This window comes from Numida meleagris, chromosome 11 (assembly GCF_002078875.1).
Source record: "Numida meleagris isolate 19003 breed g44 Domestic line chromosome 11, NumMel1.0, whole genome shotgun sequence".
NCBI classification, from domain to species: domain Eukaryota; kingdom Metazoa; phylum Chordata; class Aves; order Galliformes; family Numididae; genus Numida; species Numida meleagris.
In genome coordinates, this window is record NC_034419.1 from 18,471,783 (window position 1) to 18,486,982 (window position 15,200).

The following is a 15,200-nucleotide window of genomic DNA, read 5'->3' on the forward strand; positions in this document are numbered from 1 at the left end:
GCTTGAGCCTCCCCTGCACCGCAGCCACAGCGGCTGGGTTTTTTGGGTCAGGAGGGTGCAAAGTAGGTCCCCTGGCCACCAGTGGTTGCCCACGTGCTGGTCATGTGCTGGCGGGGGCTCCTCCTCCTCCTGGTGCCTTGTCCCAGGCACTTGGGCTCTCTCTGCAGACCTGGCTGCCTGCTGAGGTGTCCAGGAGAGAAGGAGCGAGCTCACCCCAAAGGGCTGCTGCGGCTGGGAGCCGGGTACGACTCACAAGCCTTCAGCTGGAGAGCCCTGCTAGGGGAAGAGAAGCGTTGGCGCTACCCCCGGTGGGGACCTGAAGCTACCAGGAGCCATCCTGCAGAGCCCAATCCTGGAAGGAGACTCCAGCGATACCATGGAGGGCAGAGAACCTCCGCCAAGGTAAAGGAGGAGGTGGGAAGTAGAGCGCTCAGGAAAGGTGAAAGAGTTGTGCGAGGAGAGTTTGGGGAGATGGACAGGCAGAAGAAAGATGCTCTGCTAGATGTAGGGAGCATTGCATTTGCTAGAAGCTCGCAACTCTTGAGGAAAGAAGTGTGGGCTGTAGGAAACAGCCCATTGTGAGTGAGGGCTGGTAGGTGTATGGTTATGCAGGGTGCTGTGTTCTATGTGCTTTCCTGCCCTGGCCAGGCTTCAGTAGATGCTGTAAACCATGCTCACTCTCCTTACCCGTGACACTGGTTGCTCTGTTTCTTTTGGCGTGTTCCGAGCCTCTCCTGCTAATAAAATGTTCTGGAAAACACCATGTGCTTGTAGGGCCTCACCTGGAGGCTGGCATCTAGGCTGCTTTCTCCCATCAGGTCTAAAGCCAGTAAGTATGGACTTCAGTAACCATCAGCTTCACCAAGTGCTGCCCTCTTGTAATGGAATTAAAAAGTTGCTGTCAGGTCACATTTGGTTTGAAACTTTAAAAATGATTTGTTCCCTGACAATGCATCTCTGATAGGTGCTCTTTTTTGGCTCCTGCAGATGCCTGTCAGTGGGATTTGTCAGCTGTGTTTCTGCCATCAGCCTGACAGCTGCTGCAGGAGATGCCTGTCACAGTGTTCTCCTGCCCAGCGCCTGGTTAGGAGTGTTTGGGTGAATTTTCTGTCACAGCAAGGTGCCTGTTTGCCTACCTGGCTGCTCTGGACAAGTAATAATAATCAGTGTCACGCGTATTTGTTTACTTGTATTTAGGATGTTCTTGAGGCTGAAGTTGGCGAAATGTGTTCCTTTATGTGTGTTCCTTTATGTTTCTTTTTCTTAAACTGAGCTTCATTGCACCTATTAAGTATTACCTTCTGAGTAACTTTCTGATAGGAATGGTGACTGTAAATAAATTGGTTTATCTGCGCAGCAGCAAGAAGTATGGCTAGAACGCAGTTAACTTGGCCATCATCATGCTGGATGAATTTAGGTGTATCTTCCAACTTACTCCAAGAGTAGGGAAAATGTGTGCTTGAGCGCCGTGCAGCGGGAGCACATTGGGAGAGGTGTTGCCGCAGGCTCTGGGCTCAGCCTGCTGCGTGCCCTGCGCTAAGTCCCACGTGCCACCGCCTCCTCCTCCTCATCCTCCACCTGCAAACTGTAGAAAAATCTGCGTTTTAAGCATTAAGACTTCTCTGAGAAAGTACGTTTCTCCTTTTTAATCTAACAGTTCATCAAAAGAAAATTTCTGTGGATAGCAGGCTCCTGGGCATGAAAGGCTGCAGTTAAATGGAAAACAAGATCATGTGGTAGATAAACATACTGTGCTGATATCTTTTAAAATGTGTAATCTCTAAGATGACAATACCAGTCCCTGCTGTTGGAGCCTGCAGCCTTTGCTCCATGGCCCCAGCTCTTCTGCTTTGCCTTTCCCGCTGGGGTACGTGTGCTATGATCTGTTAAACCAGAAGCTTCGAAAATGGCAGTGCTGCATCCTGCAGCCCCAGAGGAGTGATTATTCGCTGGGTGATCTTTAAAAGGGGTGCTTCCTCCTTGCTTTGGCTACTTTAATGGCATTCTTATGAACCTTTCTCACAGCCCTCCGGGAGGAAACCTTCCTTTATTCTTTTTTTTAATTGAAATAAAAATGGGAAACACAAGCTTTTTTGTTTCAGTTTTCATGAGGGGAATTGCACCTGTAAAAATAGATACAAAATGCTGGGGTGTTCCCATCTCAAGCACATGGAAATCATTAGGAAAGTGTGTGTTAGGAGCAACATTGGGTTGAGGCTATACGTCCAACTTTTGGATCGGATAATAATCTTGTGAAGTTTCAGTTTGCAGAAGTGCTCCAGCACTCGACTTTTGCTTAAATCTAGGGAGTCATGGGGTGTTTAAAAGATGTAATCCTGCATGGCCTAATTCAGAAATACCAGGGACCCAATTCTGCTTGATTCAAACCCTTAGGTTTGCATGGTTTGCTGGGTTCCCAGCTGACCGAGTCTTTGTGATGTTGGTGGTGCCTGCTAAGTGAGGGGAGTCTTCCTATGCGTGGCAATGGCTTTGCCATTAAGCAGACCTTTGTTTGCTTTTTAGCTTTTGTTGTCTCTACTCTTAACAACCAGATTTCTTTTCTGTTAAAAACCAAAACTGAACTTTGGCTGTGGAGCTTCCCGTCTGCAGGATTAACATGAGGCAGTTCAGCACAGTTTGAGATTCAGAGCTTACCTAAAAAATCGAAATAGGGAAGAAGACTTTGATAAAGTGCTGCCCCAGTTTCTGAAAAGCACGTATAAAATCACAAGTCTCTATTTAATTGAGCAATAAACCGCAGTGAAAATATGATAATAGAGAACTGAGCACATCGTGGGACTACAGGGCACAGCGAGGAACTTTCTTGTTCAAAATAAACATTATTAGAGCCATCTTCAAAAGATTAAGTCATTTGTAGTGCAGTTGCTGGAAATCAGCTGTCAGTGATGAGACTTACTTAGTCTTGTTTATTTTACAAGTAGGATTTGCAGTCATAGGTTAGAGTATTAAAATCCCACACAAAGCAGATGCATGAGACATGGTATCAGCAAAATAGCTTGAAATTCTTTGAGAAGCCTTTCAGTGCTCAGTTGCTGGAGGTGAGGAATAGCACGCTGCAGGAGTCTTGGTTCAGTGGGTCCCATCTGTAAGGAGGAACTTCAGATGAGGCCTTGAGTCTTGCCCAAGGAAAGCAAACCCCAGCGTTGCTCTGAAGCCTGCTTGCTTCTGAACGTGAAGATTGGGATGAGTGATGGGAGAAATTAGTGTGATATGTTTACAAAGCAGTTGCATTTCCTATTCCGAGATCTTGAAAAAGCAGATGTCTCATTAAGGTATTTGATATGTAACAGTCAGTTTGATTTCTAAGTGTTTTCACTGTTAATTCTACTTTAACTCCCATTAAGAAGTGTGTTTGCATGAGAACGTGGGGTGAAATCTCTCAGCCGTGTTTCAGTGACTGCATCAGCCTCGCCGCGGCTGAATCAAGGTCGTTGGGCTGAGCACATGGCCTGCCTGTGCTGCTTCTACTTGTTAGCATTCACTGCGTGCAGCGCAGCTCATTGTGAGGCTGTGCTGGACGGAATCTGTAAGGAAGTGATCAAAAATGAGCCCTGTGATTCTTGCCGTTGCTGTCCCATCACGGAGCAGGTGGGAGGCCTCGTGCTGCAGATCGCTGCTCATCAAAGCAGCACGGAGCAGCAGGGCAAGGCTCGTGCTGCAGCTCCGGAGGTGTTCCCTTTGCTTTAGTTTGCTTCCTGGATTTAGCTAATGCGCTCCCGTATCCAATCCCATGCATGAAAGCTGTAGGAGGGCAGAATGACTTTGAGAGGGGCATCTTGCAGTTCTGGTGAGATTCTGTGGGGTGCCGTAGTTGTTATTTGGGGTTTCATCTTAAACAGAGACTTAGTTTTGTTTTCCTGTGCAGATAAACTGTGCATGAAGCATATCTGAAGATGCACTGGCTTCTACATAGATGGTATACAGGATGAAATCATCACCTGTGGAATTGAAAGAATTGAAGCTGTCAAGGCTTAAAAAAAATAGTAGGAAGTGTTCATCTTTCAGGTGTTTTTCTGCGCTCATGGGTACATACAGCCAACTTCCCAATGCAGCAGCTTACCTCTAGTTCATATTCCATTTCTCATCTTAAGCATTGCAGAGTTTGTCAACATTCATTCTTTTCCCCCAAACCGGAAAAGCCTTTGTCTCCTTTAACAACTCACGTTGCTGCTGCCCACATTGCGGCCGTCTGCATTACAAACCTCCAACGTGTGAATGGAGGAACTCAGCTCCTTTTCTGTGCCCGCCTGCCCGCATTGCCGCACTGCTGTCATCTCCTGACCTTCCATTTGTTAAGGAGTTTTACTTAAGCTCTAATGACGACGTGACAGCACTGCCAAGATTTGGCTCTGTGCAGCACTGACGGTGCCCTTAGGGTCCTCCCCTCTAGTAATAATCAATGGCTCTTGGCGCCGGCGTATCTAAAATAAATAAATTGCAGGGTAAAGCTTATGTTTATCTACAGAGCACAATTGCTTTTTGAGCAGTGATTGTGCTTTGAACACCACTACGTGCAGGAATCCCTGTCCCTTGCTCCTGCGGGGTCGCTGCTGCCCGTGCCCGGTGCCGTGGTTGCCGTGTGCTGGAGGCTCTGCGTGCCCCGGCTGTGCTGTGTGTGGCTGCGTGTGCCCAGGCTGCCAGAGCTTTCCTTCTGGGCTCCCCGATGGAGGGAACCCACAGACCTCCAGAGAGGTCAGATTTTGGGGGTGGTGCACACTGACAGCCAGTTGCTTTTAAAAGGTTTTCAAGCTGGGCACCTGGGAACTTTGCTTTCAAAAACCTTGGAGTTGTTTTTTGGGTTCCAGATATCCCAGTTGTCCTGGATCTCAAAGGTGGGAAATACTCAATTTCTGTTAGTTTAACGCCAAAAATTGATTAACCGGTGGACTGATTTTGCTAGGTGTCACTAGTCCTTGGGAGGAGACTAGGAAAGCAGCTTCCAACTGCACGTGTTCTTGGAAACTGCTTTGGCAAACATCTGCCTCTTCCCAAGGAAAATAATGCAGTCCTGGGAAGTAATTCCTGCTGAAGGGAGTTCTTACCTGCTGTTGTAGAACAGAAGAGTTAAGGACTGGAAATGCATTGTGTGTAGTGATGCTGTAACACTCCACAGCCCCGAAGCTCCAAAGTGTCAGAAATCAGTGCAAGCGTAAGTGCAGAGTGGGCACTGTGTCCCCAGAAGAATCTGTTGCACTTTCTGTGGGCTCGGCTACATCTTGCTTGGGGCTCTGTGAGCTTAAGGCAGAGCTTTCATTTTGAGGGCCCGACAACTTGGTTTACATGAAGTTTTTGTAGTTAACTTCCAAGTCAGGAAATAGGGAAAGCTGTGTTGGTGATGCTAATTCAGTTACTCTGCTTATTTCTATATGTTTTCTGGCATATCTTTTAAAGAAGGTAGTGATGCTTTCTGTCCACTTATGAAGAGGAAAGGGAGTTGGGCTCTGCAGCATATGCAGTGGCTGAAGGACTTGGCACTAAGCAAGCAACCTGAAGCCAAACACATTGCTTCTGTGCATGCAGGTTTGATTTCAGAGAAGCTGAGGCTTCTTGCTCTGCACGTGAGCTTGGCCTATTCTCTTTTGGGTTTGTTTTTTTTTTGGTTTGATTGCGCTTTTTTTATAATTTTGATTTCAGTTGTACAAGTGGCACAGTGACTTATGGCTAAGAAAATGCCCATCACATGTTTTGGATTAACAACTATGTTTATTGCCCCCTCCCCCCAACACTTTGGGGCCAGGCAGTGAGGAGGGATGGCTGTTTGCAGCTTTACAGAAGAAAAGTGCAGCTTTTGGTTTTTGCCAGCGCTCTGATATCTGCTGTGTATTATCAGCATTAACTTTTAAATCCCCCGAATCTGTCCTCGTTGATCTCCAGCCTTGCTTAATAAACTTGAGCCTTACACCTTTGGTAAACAAGATAATGCTCAATGAAGAAGAATATTTATCCCCCGCACATGTCAGGGCTGAGCTCTATATCAAGCATAATTTCCTGCTGCGTATCTCCTGGTGGTAGATCGTTTGGAGTTGATTTTGGTGTGTCGTGCTTGATATGAGGGAGGGTGAATGTGTTTGCAGTTACTTTCCCTTCTAGATAAGTCCTGTCCTGGGCTCTGCCCTTTGGAGCATCGCCGACCTGCGGGAGCGAGCGGCTCAGGGCGATTCGGTGCTGCCTGCTGCTAGGAGCCTCGTGGGCAGGGAGCTTGGCTCAGTGTTTGGAGGTTGGTGATCAAAAGCCGCAGCTTAGGAACATCTCCAAGAAAGCAGGAGATGGCTTTTGAAAGGACAGCTTTGAAATTCTCTCTGGTTGGGCTTCTTTTTATCAGGGCTCCTGTTGTTTGTTTCTCATCTGCGGCAGATGGAAACTTGCTGTTCTGTATTTGTTTAAGTGGCAGGTAAGTCCTGTGCCATTCAGCCCAGGATTTGGGGCTTTGAAGAAAATAATGGTATTCTTAATGCTGCAGAAGCTGACGAGGCTGAGTCGTGGCCCCTCTACCTTACATTTGTTTTTAAACAGGATTGAACGTTCCTCACTTCACAGGGATTTGGCCTCTTGATATGTTGTTTCAAGTATTTGTCTCTGAAAAATCTTAATCTTTACATTTTCACATGCGAAATGCGTTGTTGGGCATATTGAGTGGGTCTTGTCATAATGCCCTATTTGAGGCAGCAGCTCCGGGTGCATGGCTCACCCCAGCATTCCTGTGGGTGACAGAAGCTGTTCCCTTCCAACTCCAACGATTCTATGGTTCTATGAATCACGGTACTGTTTTACATTACTATTCCCGTGAGTGCTATTTCAGCACACCGGAGGATTTTTAAATACACTCGTACCTACCTCTCATTGTGACAGCAGTGTTTAGGCAGAGAATTGGGTTGTAATTCAGGTGGTACAAGTAATGGAGCTTAAATTGAAGCATTCTTCTTCCCTCTTTTCCTCTTGCATGGGATGAGGCAGGCTGGCACGCCTGGCGTGAGGTGTCTGAGCATCTGTAGGGCTGGATGAGGCTTCCAGAGAAAGAACCCGTGCTGCACGGGGTGCCAGCAGCCTGCTGTTTTTCCCTAGCTTATTTTTCTAAGCGAGCATTTTGGCATGCTGTGTTGTCCTTGATACCTGAAATTCCAGCGCGGGAGCTTGTTCTGTTTTTCAAACAAATAAACACAAAGGGTCCTATTGTTGTAACCTCAGTGATTTTTATGGAGAAATCGTTCTACCTAATAAGTAGTAATGTTTCGCTTTGTTCTTCTAGGGGCTCTAAGCCAGAGATGACCGACAAGATGTCGAGCTTCCTTCATATTGGAGATATTTGTTCTCTCTATGCAGAGGGCTCAACCAATGGATTTATTAGCACTTTGGGGTAAGAACAGCTGTTCTCTTGTACAAAACACATCTGTAAGGACTAACAGAGCTCAATTAGCTGCTGTGGGCCCGACTTCCAGGCAATGCTGGGCAAAACCAAGTTGCATTCTGTACTTAAAAATGGCCTGAAATGAATATGGCAAGTTAGATTTCTCGGGAGGATAAAGAGCATATCGATGGCTGTGGTACAGTGTTAATGGACTTGGTGGGGAGGAAGAAGCTTTCCAGGGTTAAGCTGTGGGTAGAGGGAATGAATGCAAGTAAATGATTTTCATGTTGTCTGTCCCATGTCCATCCATGTGTCCTGTCCTGTCCCTTCCTGCCCACCCCAGTCAGGAACAAATAGGTCCCAGTACTGACTGGAAAAAAGAAGATAGCAATGTACATGTAGGCATTGGAAAAACAAAATTGAAAACCCTGAGCCAAACCGTTCTTACATCACGGAGTTACCGCTATGACTAGTTGTGTCTTGTCCCACGGTATTTGAGGTTTCTCATGAAAACAAAATTGTATTTCTTCAGTCAGAGGAGAACGTTTTCAATCTTTAGCTTTGGCAACAGCCAGCCACCCCAGAGCTGCGATGGGAGCCGTGCTGTGCCTGCTCCTGTGCCCTGAGCTTCCTCACACAGCTCCTCTGTGCTGCCTTCTGCAAAACTGTCCGAGCAGGTGCTCTGTAGGAGAATGCCTCTCGAGCAGGAAGACGTGCATCCCACTTCATTCAACAAAAAGTAGTCCTTCACATAGGAAGGCTTTGCAGAGAAACCACGGAATTGAAATACAGCTTTGACACGAGTGACAGGGTTATGTTTTATTCTGCTCAACTACTGCTCAAGAGAAATCTCTCAGAATGTTGGAAGCTGGCAGTGGAGCTGTGTACGAGTTTGGAAGAGCTTCCAGGGGGTTGGATGAGAAGCTGAAAGGGCACATCTACCACCTGATTTCAAAGCAGTGGGAAATTAGGGGGAGGGAAATAGTGTGGCACGTTGCTGTGTTCTCCGATACTGAATGAATAGCAAAGAAGCAACCAGAAAGCTTGATGATGTGGTGAGTGGGCACGCACACAACATGCTCTTTCTCATTTCCAGTAGCCGTAAGGGCCTCAGGGTGGGTACAGTGACAGCAAATTTTTTGATGCCTACTGTCCAGATGCATCTGATAAATGAAGCTCCCAAGCAGGGTACAAAGACAGCATCCTGGTAAGTCTCTCAGCAGGAAACAATGGGCTGGAATCTCATCACAGTGACTCCAAACTAACTTGTAGGTTTAGTCCTCTAGCTATTAGGATTCTGGAAAATAAGGGGGCAGAGAAGGAAGCAGACACTGAAGATGCACCATGATCTATTATAGGAAAGAGAAGAAAATATGGGATGCTGCCAGAAGGGAAAGAAGGTATGATAAAAGCAAGGGATGTAGTAAGTAGGGTTGGTTGAATAGTATTTGGCAAATGTATTTGACAAATTTCCCAGGTACTCGTCAAATATGAGATGCACACTGTGCAGTATTCAATCGGCTGCGTCACTGGCCAAATACTATCTGCTGAAAACTGGCAAAACGAATTGAGCGATACTAGACATCTGGCTTTTTTTATTCCTAGTATTGAAGCAAGTTTGGCAGTAGATAATTCCAAAACAAGTAGAGAGTTGTTATGTTTAATCCTATTCAGTGCATGACGAACATTATGCAGTGGCTGCGGCTTTTGATGGCATTGCTGAGCAGATATTTTTCACCATGGGTAGTCCTTTTAGACATTGCAGGCCCTAAGCACCTATTTGTTTTAGGCTTGATGAGATGTTCCGATGGCAGATTTAAAGATCCCTCAGCATTACAAGCATCCTCGTTGATTGGGTTAGTACTGTTTTAAGGTAACAGCATTATAGAATGGCCACACATCTTCTTAGCCTAATTTGAGCCAGAAATCCCAATTGCTATGTGAAACATGAAATGCATTATCATCTTAATAAGCCTTCGTAATCAAATTAGCTTTGTCCCATATTTAATTTAGTCTTTGTCCTGGAGAAAATTAAAGAACCAAAGAGAAGATTCAGTGTAATTGTACTTTATACCATGTGGAGTTCTGACAGTCTTATGTCATAACGATGTGTAATGACTTGTTCATGTGGCTAATGAAGGTTGAGAAACAGATACTGCTCTACATTCTAATGTCATTTTAGCCGAGTAACTCTCTTTGAAGAGTGTTCCTATTTAATGTTCCTATGACATGACTGTTGCTTAATCAGGACTTTACTCTTGCTGTTTCCGAAACTCAGTGCTGTCATCACTATGATTGCTAGTGTATAATATGTCCTCTTCTGTGTTTTGCACCCTGTAAAAATTATTTTCTTAGTAATTTGGGAAGCTCCTCTTTACTTTCAATTGAATCTCAGGATGAGAGGGATGCATTGCACTGAGAGTAACTGTGGGGGATTATCAGAATAACCCATTTGACTTGCAACACCTTTTGGCCATTTGTTCACTAGAAGCAGGTGTTTCAGTGAGCTCAGATATTAGTGCTATCATTCTTGTTGGAGCACGTGCATGTTTGTATAATACCGAGTAGGGAGAAAATCCATGGGGAAAAAGCAACTTACTCTGAATGTTTGCATTTGCAAATCTTAGATGCATAGAACTGTCGAGTCCACTTAGTCTCTCTGATCTCTTACTTCTTATGCACTTCTTGACTTTCCATAACTGTTGTCTCAGGATGCTCCCTGCATGTAACCGGCCTCTGCAAGGAACAACTCTCATATTCTAGATCTCAATCCCTTTCTCAAGTTGACTCTGCATGAGAATGGACCTCTCAAACCTTTAAGAGCTCAGAGTTTTACTTTCTACTTCTGTGTAGAAAGCCTCTTTGACAGATTGGTTTTAAGGGCCCAAATTGTATAATTTAACATCAAATCAGAAACAAGAGAATATTTGGTTGCAGTTGCATTCTTCACAATTTGGGAATATTGTTTGATAACGCAGCAGTTCCATGTTGATACAAAGCATGCTAGGAGCAGAGCGGTGACGACAGGTGTATCTTAAATGTTCAATGTACTCTGTGGGCTTTGCATTGACACTCCAGGTTTTTGGTTTTTAGTTTTTTGCCAGTGTGTGTTCACAGGAGAAGCTCTGTGCTGGCATTTCCTATTAAAGTCTTTTGGGTTCACTTGTCCAATTCACTTCCTTTCTGCTAAAGCAGGAGGAGGTTAGTTTGCTCTCCTGACTTTGCTGGTGTTTATGACTGGTAAGCAGGAAGGGTGTATTTATGCCTTCCTGTCTCCCGGGGGTCAATTTTTATTGTGGCAGTTGATGCTTCTGCCTTTTTTGATACTTGAGGAGAGTCATGTAATTAGTGTCCAGTTCACCCGGTCATATTGTCCTGTTCTGTCCTTTAATGCAAACACAATTACACCATTATTCAAATCTGTCCAAGAGGCAATAATTGTTTTAAGGCTGTTTCTCACTCAACTAGAATATGGGCTGTTCTGTCTGCACCTCGAGGAGGGGACATAAAGCAGATGCAGTTTACAGGAGCAATTAATTACTTATTGTCCCACCTATCTAGAAGCATAGCTCTGGGCAACAGTAGAAATTAGCTGCATGCTTCTTAGAGAGATTTGGCATTTGGGCAATGTCTTCTGCTGAAGTGGCCACTCGGATATTTATTGTGAATAAACCACTTTGGTTTTGCTAGCAAGGACGTAAGCTATTGCAAAGGAAAAGGATCTTACTTCATTTCTCATTTCTTTGCAGCCTTGTGGATGACCGGTGTGTTGTACAGCCAGAAGCAGGTGACCTTAATAACCCACCCAAAAAGTTCAGAGGTGAGTTCACGAGGCAGTTTGTTACCGCCCACGTGGAAGAAGTCCTTCATTTTCTGCAAACAGTTTTTGAGCACCTCACTTTCTATAGAATATTTTAGCGTTGCTGTCTTCCACAAAGGGCAGCTTGTAAGGAGGGGGTGGAAAAAGTATGTGTGTGAATATCTGTGAATTGTGTTGTGGGACGTGAAGGCTCTGTGAGTGGTGGCTGCAACCACTTCACCTCTGTCCTACCAGAATGTCCCAGTAAGTTTCAATTGTTTTTCCAGGCAGTGGTTTGGACACTGATGATTCAGGTATTGAAGAGGCAACCTGGAGATACTTTAAAAGTCAGTGTTAAGCTCTCCAGAACAAGAGTGGTGGTATTACATGATCGAGAGCACTAACTAGGCAATCAAATAAAGAAATAAATCTAGATCTGACTGAGATGACTGGGTGTAGAAGAGATTGGGGATGAGGTGAGGGGTGGAAAAGAAAGGGAAGGGGTGGAGAGAGAAAAAAGCAATTATTTCTAGCATGGTTTAAGAACTGCAAGTACAAAGAAACATTTGTTTGGCATAAAATGTTGTTGGACGTTGTAAAAGTTCTCATGTTACTTATAATTTATACATTGAGAAAGAATGGTATGAACCTTTTCCAACCTTTGTAGTCACTTCACTAAAGCTTTCATGGGGAAGTTTATGCTTAATGGTAAATGGCAACAGAAGTCATAAAATTTTAGCAGGCATTTCAGTTGTTTATACATGTGCTCTGTAAGTGTGGCTCAAGATAAAAATGCTTTCCACACTAAATATATTCGGAAGAAATAATGATGACATTTATCTCACCATCTTTAACACAAGTGGAAAATGTCCCTTTTTTATGATGAAGCAGAGGCACCCAGATACGTGTGGGGATGTTGTCTGTGACAGAGTCAGGAACTACAGCCGTGTCTCTTTCAGTCCTGGTGTTTTAAGGGCACCTTCCAAAAATACCTTCAAATGGAACACAGTCCTCCCTAAGGTATTTGTCCGAACAGCGTCACTTTCTTCGAGGATGTAAAGCAACAGTGGGCATCTGGAGAATGCAATTCAGCAGTCCCAGAATTTTGTTCCCACATACTTGAGGTTCAGTCTTGCCTGCTTTGGGAAGGCCCAAGGAGGAGAGGGACCTTGGTGTGAGCTGAAATTGATGCACAACGCTGGCAGCACTGGCTGAGGAGTAACTTCTGGAGAGCTTGTTAGCACAGGAGCAAAGCGAATCAAACGTCAGTGACTGACGTTATAGCTTTGGTAAGACACAGCACTGGAAAAATGCCCTGTGCCAGAAGCTGGCTTCTGTAGCCGTGAGATCCTCATTGCGATGAACTGCGTTTGAAGTTCGGTGGGTTTGTGTGTCAGTAAGTCACTCCTTGCAGAATGCTGCCTTTGGGTTGGCCTGAGAACACAGCGAGGGAAGCTTGCTGTGCATGTGGAGCAGCAGTGATGTGCAGCAGCGCAGCTGGAGCTGGGAGTGATGGAGCCCGTCAGCCTGCTTCAGGGAAACAGAGGTGTCCTGAGGACACCAGGGCTGCTTTTGTTGGCAGAGCTGTGGTAAAAATAGGCAGAGAGATTTGTCTGCTGGTGGTGGAGCATGGGAAGGGAGGGAGTGCAGGGGGAGGCTGGGTGAGGAGGGACGGAGTTCAGGTCAGGTTTGGGGTGCAGAGCAGCATAACTGGGGAGTGAAAGAAGGGCAGAAAGAAATAGGGGGGCATGTTAGAGGGAAAAACCTGGCCAGCTGAGCTGGAAAGCAGTAAAACTCCATAAAACTCATTAAAACTCAAAAGAAAATTATTAGTTCAACCCACTCGGGTTCCAGTGATGGTTTACCAGTAGCTGTCGCACATATTAAATGCTATTATGTCTTCTGTCCTTAGAATATTACAGTAATGTTGGAAGTGTGCGGGCTCATTTTTCTCTCTGCTCCTTTTTCCACTCCCCCCAGAAGCAGGCAGCACCCAAAGTGGTTTGAGGTTGGGTGGTGATTACAGTCTGTGAGATTTTGGTGATTTTTTTTTTCTGGCTTTCAGGACCACTTTAAATGGTGTTGTGTTGTGGTTTGGCTTGGTATTGTTTTGTTTGGGTTTGTTTCTCCTTTTTTTTTTTTTTTTTACGTCCAGTGCATCTCTGTCCCTTTGTGTCTTCAGCTCCAACTAATTCAGAAACCCCCTAAAACTGCCTTGCAAAACATCAGGACTTAAGAGTTGCATTCATTAGAGTGTTTCTTTTTAAAAACGTTGATATGAAAATTCATGGGAAAGTAAATGGCTTGTCTGAATACACTGTGTACACATGAGATTCCTGGAAGAAATCCTAGTTGTAGAAGTCTCCAAAAAAAGTAAGTGTTACAATTCTTTGGTTATCTGCACTGCTTTGAGCGAAAAAAGGCATTTTACGTATTCTATACAGCTGGAATTGGTGGCTCTGTCAGCTGCCTGGGAGTATGACCGTGCATCCGAGCGGTGACTATAAATGAACATCCCTGGGACGCGCGTGGATTTATGTGGAAAGTATGAACTAGAGCTGACCCTCCAGTCAGGGTCAAAGCAGCGCAGTATTTCGTCGGGAATGATTTGCGCTTAAATGCACAGAGACAGATTGCTGCTTTGCAAATGGAACAGGTCAGACCCAGCAACGGCGGCAAAGCCGAGGCAGAGCTCGGGGCCGACGGGCCTGGGCTGCAGCTGCTCCGTTCACTCGGGTGTGCTTTCACAGAGGCTTCATTTGTGTTCATTTTGCATGGGAGCGCAGCAGTGTGCTAAGCCCGATGTGTTTGCTTGACGCTGAGGCACTGGTGCTGCAGCGAGGCAGCCCGTCTGCCAGCAGCTCCTCGCAGCTCGGTGTTCGGGACGCAGGCGGGCTGCTGGGCCGCGGGAAGCGGGACGCTGATGGGTTAACTCCTCCAGCAGCCACCTCCTTCCAGAGCGCTGTTTTAGTAGTTGCCGGGCAACACGCTTTTTTTGGCAAGATGTTCAAGGAATGAACCCATATCTCTTAGACTTAAAATACCCTCATGGAGAAGCAGAAGATGAGTAGTTCAAATTCTGTTTGTTCTTTTGATCCTAATCCGTACTTTATGCTCTTTGTGAGCACTGCTGTCAGGAAGGAGTTGCCCTGCTTGTCTGGCACTGCCACGGGTGATGCTGGGGTCTGAGGCTTCAGACTGCAAGTTCACCTTCAGCACAGGCATGGCCTGGGCTCTGCAGAGAGACTTTAGCACAGAAATAATACATATGTAAATATATATACGTATATGCACACCCCAATTCTTTTGATGGATTTCTCTTAAATTTGCACTGTGTTCAGCACTGATCAAAATCAGTGCTGCTCCTCCATCACAGAAATGTTTTCTAAGCTCTGTTTTGTTCTTAGCTTTGCCATTAGTAGCGTGAAAGAGAGCACAGAATTTATGCAGCGCTGATACAGGCAGAGGGGTTGGGTGATTTATGTGTGTGCTGCCTTATTTATCCCTATTCAACTGATGCAAGCTGGTTTGTAGCTCAACATTACAACTGAGGCACACTCAGCTTTCCCAAACACTTAGAATGTGAAAAAAATCAAGCTAAAACAAATACCCAGACTCCTCTGCCTCTTAGCATAGTGAAAACATTAGCAGTGCACGAGAGTGCACTTGGTAGGTGGTAAGGTAGGTCAGCACCGTCCCCTGTACTCATCAAGAATAATTTTCAGCAGTGTAAGCCTTTAGGTGTCGTGTGTTTGGCTTCAGATAAGTGTGCAGCCTGGAATCCTATTGCTCCCCGCGTACTTATGCTTGTTGCTCCATGTCTGGTCTGCTGGAAGCCATCATATCAGCTCAGATTGCTTTTTTAACTTTGATGTAGAATGGTCGGAACTGGGTGACTTGTGCGTCCAAGTTGGGGTGGGTGTTCTGCAGAGTGGAGCAGGTTCCAGGGGTGACTGTGGGACAAGGAGTGTGCTGGGCATGGCTGCATGGCCAGGCTCAGCCATCTTCCTCTTGGAATGAGAGACCTGTAATGCT

The 15,200-nt window shown here is 45.6% G+C and overlaps 1 protein-coding gene across 6 annotated transcripts in view; it reads left to right on the top strand.

The window, feature by feature from the left end:
* The window catches only part of ITPR1 (inositol 1,4,5-trisphosphate receptor type 1), a 152,857-nt gene that overhangs the window by 3,568 nt on the left and 134,089 nt on the right, over positions 1–15,200 (top strand). For 4 of the 6 annotated variants that reach the window (XM_021409097.1, XM_021409098.1, XM_021409099.1 and 1 more), the window contains exons 2-4: positions 7,268–7,375; positions 8,463–8,573; positions 11,116–11,186. In XM_021409097.1, coding sequence (XP_021264772.1) covers positions 7,284–7,375; positions 8,463–8,573; positions 11,116–11,186 — 274 coding nt within the window. In that variant the 5' untranslated portion in view covers positions 7,268–7,283. The remainder of the gene's footprint in view (positions 1–7,267; positions 7,376–8,462; positions 8,574–11,115; positions 11,187–15,200) is intronic. The other 2 variants (XM_021409102.1, XM_021409103.1) reach the window with 1 other exon arrangement.